Source organism: Lichenostomus cassidix, chromosome 9 (assembly GCF_008360975.1).
Source record: "Lichenostomus cassidix isolate B80296 chromosome 9, HeHo_3.0, whole genome shotgun sequence".
NCBI classification, from domain to species: Eukaryota; Metazoa; Chordata; class Aves; order Passeriformes; family Meliphagidae; genus Lichenostomus; species Lichenostomus cassidix.
Genome location: NC_139490.1, coordinates 1,433,950 through 1,450,773, shown reverse-complemented (window position 1 = coordinate 1,450,773; position 16,824 = coordinate 1,433,950). Strand labels below are relative to the sequence as shown.

General features: G+C 50.8%; 2 protein-coding genes across 2 annotated transcripts; one reads left to right on the top strand and one right to left on the bottom strand.

Moving 5' to 3' along the window:
- Positions 1 to 1,540: 1,540 nt before the first annotated feature.
- Positions 1,541 to 16,785, bottom strand: GFM1 (G elongation factor mitochondrial 1). The gene is made up of 18 exons (XM_085068918.1): positions 16,633 to 16,785; positions 15,874 to 16,026; positions 15,442 to 15,574; positions 14,808 to 15,012; positions 13,989 to 14,105; positions 13,185 to 13,335; positions 12,727 to 12,881; positions 12,329 to 12,413; positions 11,537 to 11,674; positions 10,897 to 10,998; positions 10,751 to 10,807; positions 10,294 to 10,431; positions 9,560 to 9,642; positions 4,509 to 4,671; positions 3,608 to 3,752; positions 2,784 to 2,944; positions 2,226 to 2,279; positions 1,541 to 1,967 (listed from the first exon to the last, which is right to left on the bottom strand). The coding sequence occupies exons 1-18, from the start codon at positions 16,684 to 16,686 to the stop codon at positions 1,836 to 1,838; spliced, it is 2,226 nt and encodes a 741-aa protein (XP_084925044.1). The 5' UTR covers positions 16,687 to 16,785; the 3' UTR covers positions 1,541 to 1,835.
- On the top strand, positions 5,037 to 9,858 carry LXN (latexin). The gene is made up of 6 exons (XM_085068920.1): positions 5,037 to 5,214; positions 6,210 to 6,272; positions 6,733 to 6,907; positions 7,444 to 7,580; positions 8,599 to 8,661; positions 9,290 to 9,858. The coding sequence occupies exons 1-6, from the start codon at positions 5,086 to 5,088 to the stop codon at positions 9,395 to 9,397; spliced, it is 675 nt and encodes a 224-aa protein (XP_084925046.1). The 5' UTR covers positions 5,037 to 5,085; the 3' UTR covers positions 9,398 to 9,858.
- Positions 16,786 to 16,824: the final 39 nt, after the last annotated feature.

Genomic DNA, 16,824 nt, shown 5'->3' with positions numbered 1-16,824 from the left:
TTTCTTTCCTGCTGGAAGAACATTTCCCATCATCAAAAGTATGAAATCAGGGCTTGGAATTCCAACATTTCTTAAAGAAGGTGGTGATTTAAATATTTTCTGGAATTAAGCCACAAAAATAGGATAGATTTGGCTCTACAGCAGTCTCCTTACCTTGAGGATCAGACACTTCCCAGTCACCAGGGAGCTGCAACTGGCTACTCATAAATCACAGCAGTTAAGGAACTCCATAGGAACTTCTGGAAAAGTAGCAAAGCTGTTAGAATTCTAAGGCAAAGTTTCCCCCAGCTGCTTTTAGGCCAAGATTTCAGCCTAAAACCTCAAATCATACAGCAAAATTCTTGAGGTTTGTTTCTTTTCCAGGTTGGTGGAGAAGCAGAACATCTGGCAGAACTCATTAGCCAGGAATTCACATCACAACTGGTCTAAACAGAATAGAAACCCCATAAATATCATTAAAAGCTCCACATATACAAATGTAAACCCCATAAATATAAAATAAAATCACACCCACCCCGTTTCTATCTTGTGCTCACACTGCTTTTAAGAGACCTCCAAATTTAGGGAAAAGCACTCCATTTGCATGTTTTAGAAACCCTCCAACTGTCTGAGGACCTGCAGGGCTTTTCTGGAAATGAACTCCAGCTGAGCATTCCCACAAACAAAGCCACGGATGTAGGGCAATCATGGATTTTTCCCAAGGCAGCACCACATGGATACACCACATCTCTCCTGGCATCCATCAGCAGCTCCAGGCCCTGACAAATCCTTTCCCAGGGTTGAAATAAATCATTTTCCCAGTCTTTCCGTGAGGAGAGGCAGCCTGGCTGCTCCAGTTGTTCCTGTCTGGGAAGCATCAAGCCCAGTGCTGTGCCAGGAATGTCACTGGGTTTGAACTGGAACTCACTCCCTGTTTACTGGAATCTGCAAAAACACTTCTCCAGCTGAGGAGGGCAGGAAGGAGGGAAGAAAATTCAACGTGGACATTCTGGGAATCATTAAAAATACAGAATGATGGGAATATCTTCTCACCTAAGCCTCCTGTTTTGTCTCTGCTGTGAGTCAGCAAAGTCAAGTGATCCCTGAGCTGAGCATCAGCTGCAACACAGCCTCTGGATGGTGAGGTTCTGGGAAAATTCTGGGAAGATTCTGGAAGCTTTGCTTTGGTTTTCTAACCAAGAGCCAAAAGCCAAGCCCATTAAATCCACATCACCAACCCACACATAATTCCACAGATTCGGGAAGAGTGAACTCCTACCAAAACTTGTCAGCTCTGCTCCATGCTTGTGCCAGCAGTGAAGGTGGATTTGGTGACAAGCACTGACTGATGGCTTCACCCCGTGGGTTGAGACTTTGGAGGATGCTGTGCCATTTCCAAAGGATTTGGAGGGGAAAATTCCATCTGCTCCCTGGAGGGAAGCTGGAGCACCACAAGTGTTCCATGTGGGATGATGTCCCACTCCCCATGCCTGTCCAGCAGCTCTCACCTGGCTTAACATTCCCAAACCAGAAACCAACCTAATCACAAAATGATGAGGTATCAAGTAAAAAATAGAATTATTTTAATAGATCTTAATTAAGACAAATCTCAAGACAAATCAGCCATGCTTTAGCATCTATTTTGTTCCAACAGCATTTACAGGTGAGCAATTCCAGGCTGATCCCCTGGTGCTTCTGACAGCACCACAGAGGAAAGGTTTGGTGAGAAAATTCCAAGTCCAAATCCCACTGGAGCCCACCTTACCCAGCCAGCCTGGGCTGCTTCCATGGCTTGGCAAAGTGAGCTGTTGGGGAAGATTGTGCAAAACTGTTCTGTGGGCTCCAGAGGAATCCAATCAGCTCTTGGCTTTGCCCTTTTTGGCAGGAAGTCTCCCTGTGGCTTCCAGGTATTTGTTGATGATTTCTTCCTGCGTGCTGGCTGAACATGGCTGGTATTTGGAGTACTCCATGGTATATTCCCCTTTTCCCTGCAGAGGTGGGAAAAGTGAAGGTGAGGAAGGGCAATCCTGCTGAGCACACAGCCCTTGTCTCTAACACCCAGGGATCTTCCCAATCCTACCCAAACAAGACTCCTCAAGGATGGAAGAATTGTTTGGCCAGGAATCCCACAGCTCTGCTTTGATTTGCCCTCACTCCCTGCTGCAGGTGCTATGGAGATGATGATCCAATTAACCCAAATTTACAGAGTTAAACACATTTCAGCAGAAGGGACCTCAAGGACTCACCTCTGTGCAAGACCTCAGCTCAGTGGCATATCCAAACATATCGTTCAGTGGCACCTACAATCCAAACACATTTCCTTGTAATAAGGGATTTTCTCCATCAGTTTTGGGCTATCATCTAATAACCACAATTATGACATAAAGAGTCAGTGTTGTCTGTAAATAGTTCTGATTTAATGATCTGTTGTTATAAAGCACCTGTTATTTTAATTAATTTATATTTGCAATGTGTTTTTAGCGGGAAACCTCAAAAATCTGGGAGTTTTTAGCAGGAAACCTCAACAATTTGAGAATCTCGGAATGCACCAGGAACTGGAATATCCCAAATTCAGTGAGGAGTTAACCAGCAAGGTCTGAGGGATCTCCAGACATTCCTCCAAGCACAGCTTGGGAAGCAGAAGGGCCACAGTGTGTGGTTTGTCCTGAGCCCACCACCCAGCAGGAAAACACACAGGAGGGACATAAAAGAAGGAATGTTGAAGATGTGTCAATCCACCGACAAATTTATCCACAAAAACTGCGGAAAACAGTCCTGGAATGGAGGAAAGGAGAAGCACAGACCTCAGCATAGAGAGTGAAGTATCCCTCAGAGCCATCCTGGCCCGTGATGACGCCGTGGCGGCGATTAATCCCCGCGATCACTGCTCCCTGGAACTCGGTGGGAGCCATCACCTCCACGGCCATCACCGGCTCGATGATGCGCACCGAGGCGTTCTCCATGGCTGGGAACACACGGGAAAATCCAGTGTCAAAGGGGACCTGGGGGAGTCAGGATGTCCCCACACACAGCAGTGAATGGTTTGTGGCTAATGCAGGGTGTTTCTTGCATCAGTGGGGGAAAATCGTCATCACCTGCATGGATTGCAGCTCCTGGCCTTTTGTTCCTGAAGCCATCAGCATGGAATTGTTAAGGTTGGGAAAGACCTCTAATATCATCAAGACAACCTTTGGCTGATAGCACTAAACCATACTGGGAAATGCCATATCCACACCTTGAGCACCTCCAGGGATGGTGACTCCACCACTTCCCAGGCCAGCCCCTTCCAGTGTTTAATCACTCCTTCAGAGAAAAAAATTTTCCTAAAAAAGGCCCAGTTTGGCCAAATGTTCTCTTCCTACCCTGCAAGGGTGAAGCTGTTAGTGTCGCTATACAGAATTCTAGGAAAACAGGCTTTCCTTCATACAACCACAGGGATTATTGTGCCTCCCTCAGAAATTCTATAAACTCTTGGACACATTCTGCTCCTTGCAACTGGCCAGACCTGGGAGGGAGGGAGGGATGGAGGGAGGGATGGATGAGGGAGGGATGGATGAGGGAGGGATGGATGAGGGAGGGATGAGGGATCCCCCAGGCAGCAGGAGCCACCCCAAGGAGGAGCCTGTACCTTGTTTCAGGGCTCCCTCTCCTGCCCTGATGAAGGAGATCTCGTTGGAGTCCACCATGTGATGAGCACCATCCTCCAGCACGAAGCGCACTCCGGAGATCCTGTGTCCTGACACCAGACCTTTCTCACAGGCCTCTCGGAATCCCTGGGAACAACAGCTCAGTTTGGTTTATTTTACAGATAAAAATCATAGATCAAGCTCAGGACAGGGAAAAATATCCTCAGGATTTGCCTTTTTAAGGGATTCTATGGCCAAACCCCAAAAGAATGCTCTGTGTGGAAACAGTTCTTCCTCAAGAACAAGATTCCTTTGAGACTGCATGGTTTTTTCAGGATGTGGCAAAAAATCTTTAAGTGTTGCATTGTGGGAAAAAGGAGGAATAATTGTAGGTTATTGCAGGAATTCCAAGATGCTGGTAGGTTAATTAAAGTAGCATGTGATAAATTATACAGAGAGACAGTCACAGAGGGGATAAAGAAAGAGAATTTGGGAATTGAGGCAGGAAATGCAGCTTAATTACAGTTTCCTCCATAACTGGCCTTAGAGAAGTCACAGAAAAAGTGATATATTTTGGGGTTAGAATTGTGGGGCCACAACCAGAGGCAGAAGAGGCCAGGAAAAAGCAGCTCGAGCAGGAGGCTGTGACTGTAAGAAAAGGAGGCACTGCAAGGGAAACAGAGCCAGAACAGCACCAGAGAAAACACACAGCAGCTTCCAAACGAACTGGAAACCCCAGGAATGCAAGACATGAAGTAAAACCACACCAGTGTGCTCCTGCTGCCACTGCAGCAGAGGGAAAAGCCTCCTCTCCTGGGGCAAGGCAGACACAGCAAAGGTGGATGGTATCACAGGAAAACAGCAGGAGTCAGGATTTTCTGTATTATACACAGAGGTTTGTACCTTTTCCACAGCAGGAACAAACTGTTTGGGAATATTTGTGCCAATGGTTCTGTCCTCAAACTCCAGCTTGGTGAAGTCCTCTGGATCCAGGGGCTCCAGCACTCCGATCACTTTGCCGTACTGCCCTGCTCCTCCCGACTGCTTCTTGTGGGTAAACTCAAACCTAAACCCAAGCAAAAACCCCAAACCCCACGTTACTCATGACACAAACCACAGCTTTCTATGGAAAACATCCCCATTGTGCATTTCAGAGAATCACAGACTGGTTTGGGCTGGAAGGGAGTTCCAATTTAAAATTCCATAGGCAGGGATGCTTTCTGCTCTCCGAGGTTGCTCCAAGCCCCAGCCTGGCCTCGGACACTTCCAGGGATGGGGCAGCCACCAATTCCCCGGACAACCTGTGCCCAGGGAAGGATTTATTCCCAACATCGCACCTAACGCTGTTCCAAGCGTTATCCCCCGCGGCCCGGAGGATGCGCTGTCCCCGCAGCACCCGCCCCGTCCCGCGGCTCCGAGCCCGCCCCGCTCCCGCCCCGCCCGGCCGCTTCCTGCGGGAGGAGGAAGCTGCTCGCGGGCCATGGAGATTCCTCCGAGCCACTTCCCGGCCGCCCGGGCCGCGGCGGTGGCCGTGGGCTACCTGCGGTACCTGCGGGGTGGCCCCGGGCGGGGGCTGGAGCTGCGGGAGCTGCGCCGCGCCCGGCGCCAGGTGAGCGGCCAGGGACCGGGACGGGACCGGGATGGGACCGGGACGGGACCGGGAACCACCGCGGGGACTGACCGGCACCGGGAAGGGCTTCTCCCGTGGGGCAGCAGGGCACGGGCACGGCTGGGCAGAGGGTGCGGAGTGTCCCTCCATGGGGACATCCCAACCCCAGCCGGGCGCGTTGCGGTGTCTCTGCCCCGGGGAGTTTGGACTGGATGAGGTCCAGAGATCCTTCCCAACCCCAAATGCTCTGGGATTGTGTCCCCGCGGGGGTGACAGCGGCTGTGCCCGTTTGGGGTCCCGGGAAGGAGCTCGGTGTCCCGGGCAGCGCTGGGGTGTGAGCGCCGGGCGGGGCAGCGATGTGACACACAGCCCCTGTGTCACCTGCGGGGACAGCACCGCCGAGCGAGCCCTGCCCAGGACAGCGGGCACGGGGAACCTCCCGGGGAGGAGCAGGGTGCTCGGCTTGGGTGCCAGCACAGCTCAGCCCTGCCCTGCCCGTGCAGGGACACCTGGCACCAGAGTGGCACAACCAGCCTGGCACGAGAGGGGCACAGCAAACCTCCCAGAGCAAGGGTACAGCAAACCCCACCTGCTCCATCCTTTATAGCCAAAAGAATACAAGGCATGATTCAATTCATAATGAACTGCCGAAGGGAATAGAAGGAATCACGGAAGACTTCTAGGCAAGAATTTAACCAAGCAGGAGATGCTCATACAGAATCCCACAGGATCCCAAAATTGGCAATTCAGTAGTGTTCAAGGCTAGAAATGAGGCCCTGGCACAGGGTGTCCCCTGGATCCCTGGCAGAGTCCAAGGCCATTGGGGACACTGGGGCTTGGAGCAGCCTGGGACAGTGGAAGGTGTCCCTGCCATGGCAGGGTGGCACTGGCTGGGATTTAAGGTCCCTCCAAACCCTTCTGGGATTCTCTGATCTTGTCCAGGATGCAGCCATTCAACATTTGCCAAAAGAAGTGTTATGTTTCCCCTTTTTTAGGACATTGATGATGTTGGGCACAAGTACTACCTGGAACTGGAGCTGGAAGATGTCCTGGACAAAGTGAGTCAGACTGATTTAATTACACCCTCTGTGGACACAGCACTTAATAACATTTGGAACTGTGTTTCTGATTTTTCTGTACTGCCAGTCAGTCAAAAAAAAAGCTGAATTTTAACCAAAAAGGAACCCACTGACCATGTGGTACCTTCCACTACAACAGCAGACAATGCTGGAGGGATGACAAGGACATTGCAGTGTCACTCAACTCCAACTGAATAGCACAAGGGACATTCTGCACCCCAACCACTGCCCCTTCCAGCTCTGCAGAAAGCAAATTTCACCCTCAAACATTCACAGAAATACCAGGAATTTAACCTTGGCTCAAATAATCATGAATCCCTACAGGCTGGACTAAGAAAGAACATCAACTACATTAAAAATTCCATTTTAGAAGCGCAAATTACCCTGATTACACATGTATTTAACCAAATAATAACGCACATCATTAACTGTGCCTCAGGACAGGACTGTGAGCTGCACTGCTGAGGTTCTGTATCACCTGGGCAGCACAAGCAGAGCTCCAGATGTGCAGGTCACAGTGCAAGGAGAACTCAGGAGCACAGAGGAAGCAGATCAGGAGTTCTACCATCGAGTCAGGAGCCTGGAGAAGGAGCTGGTGGCTGAGAACATCCCAGGTACAGCCAAGGGCTGGGAGAGGGGCCAGGCCTTCCCCTGCTCTGAGCACCCTCCCTTCCTCTTGTGGGCTCTGCCACTCACAGCTGCTGCATTTATTCCTCATTCCTGAAAGTCACTGCTCTGGAAAAGCACCTGGCACTGTCCCTGCTCACTGTGAGGGTGACCTTGGCACTGCCATCCAGCACCCCAAATGTCCAGCCAGGGTTTGCTCTCACCTCAGAGCCAGCCCTCCTGGAATTTATGTTGAAGGGAACAAGTGGAGAACACCCTGAAGTGCCCAAGGCCAGGCTGGATGGAGCTGGGAGCAGCCTGGGACAGTGGAAGGTGTCCCTGCCATGGCAGGGTGGCACTGGCTGGGATGTAAGATCCCTCCAGCCCAACCCATTCCAGGATTCTGTGAGGTGGGAGGAAAACTGTGGTGCTGGAGCAGCTCTTCCAAGCCCTGTGGAATGTTTTGTGAGCAGCAAGCCCTGTGTGAGGTGACAACGTTCTGTTACTGGCTCTGTTTAACACCCAGGCTTTGTTTTGCTTGCAGACAGCCATGGGAATGTTCCCCCAGCCCTGCAGCCCATCCACCTGCTGGCCTGGGTGGCCTCTGGCTACCTGATCTGGCAGAACTCCACGGAAAACACCAAGTTCCACCTTGCCCAGGTGAAACATGTGAAGCAAGTGGTGAGTTCCCAGCAGGCACAGAATCCCAGGCTGGGTTGGGTTGGAAAGGACCCTAAAGCTGATCCCATTCCAGGGACACCTTCCTCAGCCCAGGCTGCTCCAAGCCCACCCAACCTGCATGGAAAGTAGTATTTAAGAGCCAAGCAGTTGTGGCAAGGAGAACAAATTAAATTATCAGAATTCTGTAGGTTCTCCTATATGTTCTGTGTTCTATTTGAGAAAATCGATTCTGAGTTCAGAATAACCCCAAAATGATCAGCAGCTTTAAATTCAAGGCAATTTTCCCTGAGAGCAAGGAAAAAGCAGCAGGAGTTAGTATTTAGAAAACCTGCTCTGAACAGACAGTGAATTCCTAGGAAGTTGTGGGTAAGAAGGAAAGACAGGAATTCCTTGTGGAATTCAGGATTTGTGAAGGTTTTGCTCCCTCTGATGGCCTCTTAGAGGAATTCACAGCTGCTGCAGGGCTCTGCACCAGCGGGAGTTGAAAGATTTTAAACTCCTCTCTAACAAATCTAAGGATAAAGGAGACAAACAACTACTAATTAATCCAGCTGCCATCTCTCCTGGGTAATTTTTTCCCTGAAAAATACACTGAAAGGAGTCTATTCCAAAGACCAGGGTGTATTTTGTCACTCAGAGTCCCTGACTGTCCCCCACTGTAAGACCTCTGGAGTTCTTATCCTCTTCCCAATTTTATTTGGGATTATTTGGGTTAAACTGACACATTGTAGAATGAGGTGTTCTCATCCCAAAGAATTCCTGATAAATCTGGTCTCTAAGGCAGGAATTAGCAGTTTTAAGCTTTACATTTACTGTCTCCAAAAATTTTTGGAGAAATTCAAAGCAGGAGCTCTTAATTTTGTTACAGTGATTGAGCTCCACCTGCTTTATTTGTTATCAGGAGCTGCCAGTTTTATCTGAAATACATCAGGGAATTCTTGGGATAACCACAGAGAACTGGGTTACTTTTTAGGTGGGAAAACCCCCAGATTCACCCCTTGTCATCCTGTCTTTCCAGAAAAGAAGTGATGAAGATCTCCAGTTTGACTATGTGGTTCTACTCCACGAAATGGTGTCCCAGGTAAGTAATTCTACTCTTAAAAAAGCCTTTTTTGGGTGATTTAAGACTCCAGCTGTGTGAGCTGCAGCTCAGACACACACCTGATCCTGCAGGGTGAGCTCAGGGTCACCAGCCCTGCCTGCCTCAGCACTCCAGCAGCAATTTCCAGCTATTCCTGACCTTTCTGGGGAATGGCTGAGGTTCAAAACTGGTCCCTCACAGCTCTCCCTTGGGACATCCCAGTGCCAAATTGGGGAATAAGGGATAAAGGGAAGAAGCAGCTGGAGCATCCTTGCTGCTCAGCTCCATTCCATATGGGCTGTGGATGCTCCCTTGGCCCAGGACAGACATCAGCAATCCCAGAACTCCCAGCAGAAACACTCCCAGAACAGCATTTACAGCCTGTGCCACTCTCCATCAATAGTTTGGGATCTGAGTGAGTGTTTTGGTAAGAAAAACATGGGAAATGGGGAAGGAAAGCTCTGGACTGTAATAATGCAGTGATCTCGCTCCCAGTTCAGCCCTGCTGCTCCCAACCCTGCACTCCCATCCCTTGGGTCATCCACAGTGGGTTAATTCCTAACTTTCCCACTGAGGACATTCCCGAGTGCTCAGAGCAGGAGCTGCTCAGGGTGTTTGTGTCCCACAGGAGGTGATTCCCTGGGAAGTGACCTTGCTGTGGCACCCCCAGCGTGGGGCCAGAGTGTCCCGGGAGCAGCGGCAGCCTGGAGACACGCCGGGAGCAGGGAACAGCTGAGCACAGCTGGAGAGCTGCACAGCTGGAAGGAGGAGTGGGAATCAACCATGGCACAAAAACATGAAATGGAACTCCCCCTGGCATTTCTGAGCTGCAAATTCCAAAGGCACTTTCTCCACACCCAAGTGAATCAATCCAGCCATTCCCCGCAGGAATACTCACGGCACAGGGGCAGAGATGTTCTCCCTGAAGGCCACTTTGGGCTTCCCCATGGTGCAAGGACAGCCATATTCCCTCTCCATTCGCTGCAGGAAAAAGCCTACAGTGAGTTAGGGTTGTTCCACTGGAATGGTGAACTTAATCAGGGTTAATATTGGATTGATTTTTGGGATTTTTTTGTTGGGTTTTGAAATGTAATGGATTATTCACTGTCAACCTCGTGTAAGACCTGCAGCTTTAGATGCAGGAAATGGAAATAACATTAATTATTCTAATAAAGTTTCAGTTTTTCAAAGGAAAAATCACTTTTTCTTCATTCTGTCACTATTTAAGATGCATCTTTTGTGTTAAATTAAAATACAAATATCACCTGGAATGAAACAAATCTCTGGGACTATTCCCTTCTCCCTGCACCAGCTTTTATTATGGAATGACACATTTAAACCCACAGAAATAATATTTTTCTGTAGAAATTAATTATAATTAATTATTAATTAAAAGCAAAGGCTGCTAGAGCAGAGTAGTGTTTAATACATTCCTTCTGCATTTGAACCAAATCCTAAAATTATTGCAGGCAAAATTCCCTTTTAGAAGCCTTCAAAATGGAATCACCGGAGAGAAAGGACCTTCCAACATTGACTTAAAAATTAAACTTTTCCCTACACAGCTGGAAGGAAAAGGGAGGAGGAAGAAAACATTGGAAAAGCAGGCAAAAGCAGAGTTGCTTCCCCAATTACCTGGGCATAGATTTCCAGGTGCAGCTCCCCCATCCCAGAGACAATGGTCTCCTTGCTCTCCTCATCAAAGTGGACTCTGAAGGTTGGATCTTCCCGGGTGAAGCGGCCAAGGCCTTTGGAAAACTTATCCAGGTCATTCTGAAACAGGCACAGACACAAGGCAGGGCTTACACAACAGCCAGGAGTCATCCCAAGGAAAAGGCCTCACATTTTCCTATCTGCTGCTGAACATTTCTGCCCTTCGGGGTTATTTGATGAAACATTTGTAAGTATTTATTAAAGTGTTAGTTATTATTTATTTCAAGTTGATGTTTCTGGCTGAGGGACACCATGCAACTCAGCCCTGGGTTATCCAAGGGATAAAACACTTTGAAACAGTGCTTAGTCTGTTCCATAAAATCACAAAGCAGCAAGGGGAAGGAGCTCAGGGAGAAAAGGTTGGTGCACAAGCTCCTACCTTGTTGGCAGGCTTCATAGCCACGGAAATAACGGGATCAGGGACGTGGATGGATTCCTGCAGGGGCCAAGGGAGAGAAGATGATGAATTGCAGCAAATCCTGGTGAATCCCAGTGCCTGGGGCAGCCAGGGAAGGCTGGACTCACCATGGAGATGCCAGTGCTGGTTTTATCCGTGAAGGTGTCCCCGCTGGCACAGTCGATCCCAAACAGGGCACAGATGTCTCCAGCATAGACTTCATTCACATCCTGAGGGAAGGGAAATTCCTGCTCAGACAGCACTAGGGTGAGAGAAGCTATGGCTGCTCCTGGATCCCTGGCAGTGTCCAGAGCCAGGCTGGACAGAGCTTGGAGCAGCCTGGGACAGTGGAAGGTGTCCCTGCCATGGCAGGGGTGGCACTGGATGGGATTAAGGTCCTTCCAAACCATTCTGTAATTCTGGCATCATGGTCACTTCTATAATGCCACAGCCATACAAGATAATCCATATATCCCAAACCATCCCAGGATTGATTCCATCTTTCCCTGTCTTACAAACTACACCTGGACTGTAGAAACCACATAAATAACTGTGGTTTAGAGCTTAACACTGAGCTCCCTCCAAAACTCCAGCTCGGATAAAACACCCTGTGAATCTCCCTCTTTATTCCAAGGACAGAAGGCAGAGCTCCTTCAACAAGGAGCAAAACTCCAAACAACAAGAAGCAAACTTGCTCAGGAGCAAACACCACCCTGTGTTTCAGGCACTCCTGACCCAGCCAGGCCCTTCTCCCCAGGGCTGACTCACCTCCATGTTGTCCGAGTGCATCCTGACCAGTCTCTGCACTCGCACCTTCTTGCCCGTGCGGGTGTTGTAGATGTAATCTGACTTCTTCAGCATGCCCTGGTACACCCTCACGTAGGTCAGCTGCCCAAACCTGCCAGCCTGCAAGCAGATCCATCCCAATCACATCCCAATCACAGCACATCCTGCTGGGAAGCAGCAGCTCCAAGGATCAGCTGCACTCACCAAGTGTGGTTTGAATTGCCACACTGCAAGTGGAAATGAAGGGTTTTTGACAGCTCTCACTGGGCTCTGCAGTGGGATTTGGTGTTTCCTGGCAATTTTCTGGGCTAATTTTGTCACTCCCAAGCGTTCCCAATGAACACACATTACCATGGAATTTAGCCAGCCATTTTCCACATGAATCCTCAAGTGCTGCTCTCTAAGTAGCAAACAACTTATTTGCTTAAATCTCTGCCCTTTTTCCTCTCTGACTCCCTCATGTCCCATTGTTTCCAAAGCCAGGATTTTCTCCCTGAAAACATTTCAGTTAAGCCAACAACCCCCCAAATGTTCAACTCTTAGCAAGAAAACCAGGAAATTTTTGAGCTCCAGAACCCATCCTAAACTTCCAAATTGGCAGCATTTCTGCATTTTATGGTTGAAGTAATTTTTAAAAAAGAAGTTCCATTTCAATTGGAATTAAATATATATATTTGAAGTATGAACTGGTTTTAAAGTTTGCCCTATGTGAGTTTTGGAAGCACCACCTGGACCCTCTCCATGATTTGTGGGAAGGAGCAGAACAAGACTCACCTCCAGTTTGAAAGCAAGGCCAATAAAAGGCTGGGAATCATCACGAGCAGAATTCAACAGGAACTTGGTTTGGTCCTCAGAATCCCTTAAAAACAGGGATGAGAGGGAGGTGAGGTTAGGAAGCAACACAGGAGTCTCTTCCAAACATTTCCTGGCTCTGAAGTTGGGGTTCACACATCTTGGTGGGCTGTGCTCCCAGGGAACAGGGACAGGAGGAGAGAACAACCTCAGGCTGGGCCAGGGGAGGCTCAGGTTGGACAGCAGCAGGAATTTTCCATGGAAAGGGTGGTCAGGCCTTGAACTGCCCAGGGAGGTTTGCAGTCCTCATCCCTGCAGGTGTCCAAGGAAAGCCTGGATGTGTCACCCAGACACTGCTGTTTGCTGCTGGATGCACTCACCCCTGGTTGAGCAGAGCGTAGTTCTCCACCTCAGAAGGATTGGGAAGGTATTCCAGGACAGCATCCAGCAGAGGCTGCACCCCTTTGTTCTTCAGAGCACTTCCCACCAGCACGGGGGTGAAGGATTTCTGCAGCGTCGCCCTTCGGATTGCCAGCTGGAAAACATCCCTTTGAATTCCTCCTGCAGCTCAGCCCACATTCCCTGTCCTTCCTGCAGCAGAGAGCTGCTCCCCCAGTCCCCTGGACAGCCCCCAACACAAGGGCTCCCCACACAACCTCTGTCCAGAATTCTTTCCAACACAAATCAAAACCAAACTGGGAATGGGCACTCTCTGGGGGGAACTGGAGTCCAGCTGAGGTGACACAGCTCCAGTGACCAGAATTCCTGATGTATTTCTTGAGGAATGAGGGGACAGGGACACAGACAGCTGAGGGAACAGCCAGCACAGGGCAGGTACCTTTAACTGGGCAGCTGTGGGAATCTTCTCCTCCAGGAACAGCTCTCCCAGGAGCTCATCAGCATTGGCCACACACTCGATGAGCTCCCGGCGCCGCTCTGCAGCCTCTGCCCGGAACTCAGCCGGGATCTCCTCCACCCTCAGGGTCTGCCTGCACACACAGGGAACAGTCATTCCCATCCCTTAACCCTCAGGGTCTGCCTGCACACACAGGGAACAGTCATTCCCACTCCTCAGCCCTCAGGGTCTGCCTGCACACACAGGGAACAGTCATTCCCACTCCTCAGCCCTCAGGGTCTGCCTGCACACACAGGGAACCCAGCCATTCCCAGCAGCACCACAGGGATCAGCATTCCCACCACTGTGGGGCCACCCTGCCTCAGAGCAATTCCCCCTTCACAGGATAAAAATCCCCTGAGAACATCAGCATTTTTATCTGTGCCGTGGGAGAGTCCTTCCCAGTGCTGGCAGGAGTTTGCAGGATCAGGACAACCTCCCAACAGCCTCACCCACAGCTTATCTCATCCCAGGGAGCTGCCAGATCCCCTTGTGGAGCAGCCTCCTGCTTCTCCAGGTGGGAAGTGTGGCCACCTTCCCTTCCCAGCAGCCAACTCCCGCTGCAGCCACCCCACACAGAGCTCCCTGCCCAGCCAGGGCACTGGGAGAGCTGCAGGAGGATCCTCAGCTCCAGCACAACCCATTCCCAAATTTTCAGAGCTGGGTTTCATCTCTGAAGAGAAACTACAGGAATTCCTCCTGCAAAGAGCAGCTCTGGCTAAAAAAGAAGCAATTTCTATGACTTACCCAAGTGCTCCATCAAAATAGATTGCTTTTTCTTCTATGAGATCTATAATTCCTTTAAAGTTTCCCTCCAGCCCCATCGGAATCTGAACAAAAGCTGCGTTGTGTTTCAACTTGGATCTGAAAAAGGGAGAAAAGAGGAATTATTGAAGAAAAATGTAATTTCTGTATGTGTGCTCCAGATGGTCTTTGAGCAACATCCCATTTCCACAAAATCCCCAGGTTGTGTCCTTTGGATGTACCCAAATCTGCCCATATTGAGGAAGACCACCCAGCTGTGGCTCCAGCCCTTTGCATCCCAACAGGCCCAGGGAGCAACTCCCACGGGAAAGGCAGCAGGGGAAACCAGTTTGGGATTGATTACTTCATTAAGGGAGAAGCAACTCCCTTAATGCACATTAATGAGGTTATCTCATGGATCCAATTAGGCAGGGAAAGGTAGGGAGCAAGCAGGATTCCAGGAATCCAAACCACCCTGGGTCACCTCCCAGCTGGAATTTCAGCAGCACCAGGATCCAGGGAAAACTAAGAGGCTGCCTTCAAAGTGGTTTCTGATATTAATTTCCTGATATTTATTTATTTGTTCCAGCAACAAAATAAACACCAAACCCCAGCTCCTGGTTGCTGTCTTGGCTGACACCAAGATATTCTCAATATTTGGGGGTTTTTGAGAAAATGGAGGTTTGTTCTGGGTCAGATCAGGATTTAATCTCGAGTCAGGAATTCTCCAAACTGCAGCTCCAAAGAGAAGCCTTTCCAGTGTTGTTCCTAATGACCAGCCATGTGAATGGAATTTTGGGAATCACTGTAAATGCCACAAACCTGAGCTGCTGCACTGCTCTGGCCGGGTTGGAGCCCATCCTGTCCAGTTTGTTGATGAAGGTCAGGAAGGGCACATTGTAACGCTTCATCTGCCTGTTGACAGTGATGGTCTGGCACTGCACACCTCCCACAGCACAGAGAACCAGGATGGCTCCATCCAGCACCCGCAGAGACCTCTCCACTTCAATGGTGAAGTCCACGTGTCCTGGGTAACAAATAATAATAAAATGATAAATGCATTGGGAAGGAGAATCATGCAGAGTTACATGTGCTCAAGTGATGGAGCAGAGAGTCATGGAATGGTTTGGGTGGGAAGGACTTTAAATCCCATCCAGTGCCACCCCTGCCATGGCAGGGACACCTTCCACTGTCCCAGGGTGCTCCAATCCCCATCTAGCCTGGCTTTAGACACTGCCAGAGATCCAGGGGCAGCCACAGCTTCTCTGGGCACCCTGTGCCAGAGCCTTCCCACCCTCACAGAGAAGAATTCCTTCCCAATATTCAATCTAAATTCCTCCTGTGTGAGTTTGAACCCATCACTCTCGGTCCTGGCACGACAAGGGACACAAAGATGCTGCTCATCCCCTGTATCCCTGAGGAAGAGCCATCCCCAGGTGTTCCCAGCTGCCCTCACCTGGTGTGTCGATGATGTTGATGTTGGTGTCCTTCCACATGGTGTAAGTGGCTGCAGACTGGATGGTGATGCCACGCTGTCGCTCCAGCTCCATGGAATCCATGACAGCTCCAACTCCATCCTTACCTTTCACCTTAGGGGAAAAAAAAAATAATTCAAGGAGTTTACTAAGAATTCATGTCCCATCCCTGGCAGTGTCCAAGGCCAGGCTGGACAGGGCTTGGAGAAACTTGGGACAGTGGAAGGTGTTCCTGCCCATGGCAGGGGGTGGAACTGATGAGCTTTAATGTCCCTTCCACCCCAACCCATTCCATGACTCTGTGAATCCATGTGCAGGGGTGATGCTTATGGACCAAGCACCATCCCTCCTGCAGAGAGGACAAGCAGCACAACATGGAGATGGACAAGTCCTCAGTGAGGGCTCAGGCTGACCTCGTGCATCTGTGCAATCCTGCCCGTGTAGAACAGGATCCGCTCCGTCAGCGTTGTCTTCCCCGAGTCGATGTGGGCTGAGATGCCGATGTTCCGGATCCTCTCGTTGGGAAGAACCCCCGAGGAGCAGTGCCTGCAGGAGGTCAGGAGGAGCTGCAAGGCGAGAGAAGGTCACTGGGTCAGCCGGCAGTGGATCCGACACAGCTCCCAGGACACGGGGAGTGGGACAGGGGGAAACGGCCTCAGGCTGGACATCAGCAGGAATTTCTCCACGGAAAGGGTGGTCAGACCTTGGCAGGAGCTGCCCAGGGAGGTTTGCAGTCTCCATCCCTGGAGGTGTCCAAGAAGGACTGGACACTCAGTGCTCTGCGCTGGTGACAGGCTGGGGATTGGGAACAGCTTGGACTCAATGATCCTGGGCGGCTTTTGCACCGTAACTGATCCTGGGATTCACCGTGCCCATGGATAAACTGCCAAACCGCTTCCCTACGCCTTCCTGTCCATCTACGGCGAGTCGCTCACGTAAATCCAAACGGCCTTTCCAGGGTCACCTCGGAGCTCTCAGCACACCCAGCGCGGCCCCCCCAGGCCGTCCAGCGCTCCTCATTCCCGGTGTCCCTGTCCCCCTCCGTGTGACCGAGGGCTGCTCGCTCCCCCAGCAGCCGCGGCCCGTCCCGGGCTGTCCCTCCGCCCTCCATCACCCTTCTGCTCCCGGCTCCCTGCCCTCCCTCCTGCGGGCCCGGGGAGTGCCGCCGCTACCTGCAGGTGCCGCGGGCGGCCCGGGGCCAGCCCGGCCCGTATCGCCCTGAGCATGGCCCGGCTCGGCTCAGGCACGGCTCAATGCCGGCTGCGGCCCGCTTCCAGCCCCGGGTCACTCCCGCCCCTTCCGGGGCTCCGCGCAGGCGCCGCGGCCCCTCACAGCCCCTCGGAGCCCCTCACAGCCCTTCACGG

Bases quoted from the DNA above. Each gene is read 5' to 3' on its own strand.
- LXN (XM_085068920.1), top strand. From the start codon at position 5,086: ATGGAGATTCCTCCGAGCCACTTCCCGGCCGCCCGGGCCGCGGCGGTG. The intron at 6,908-7,443 runs GTACAGCCAAGG...TTTTGCTTGCAG, and splicing joins GGTGGCTGAGAACATCCCAG to ACAGCCATGGGAATGTTCCC. The intron at 8,662-9,289 runs GTAAGTAATTCT...TGTGTCCCACAG, and splicing joins TCCACGAAATGGTGTCCCAG to GAGGTGATTCCCTGGGAAGT.
- GFM1 (XM_085068918.1), bottom strand. From the start codon at position 16,686: ATGCTCAGGGCGATACGGGCCGGGCTGGCCCCGGGCCGCCCGCGGCAC. The intron at 11,675-12,328 runs GTGAGTCTTGTT...ATCTGCTTGCAG, and splicing joins GCCTTGCTTTCAAACTGGAG to GCTGGCAGGTTTGGGCAGCT. The intron at 10,808-10,896 runs GTGAGTCCAGCC...TGGCCCCTGCAG, and splicing joins CCAGCACTGGCATCTCCATG to GAATCCATCCACGTCCCTGA.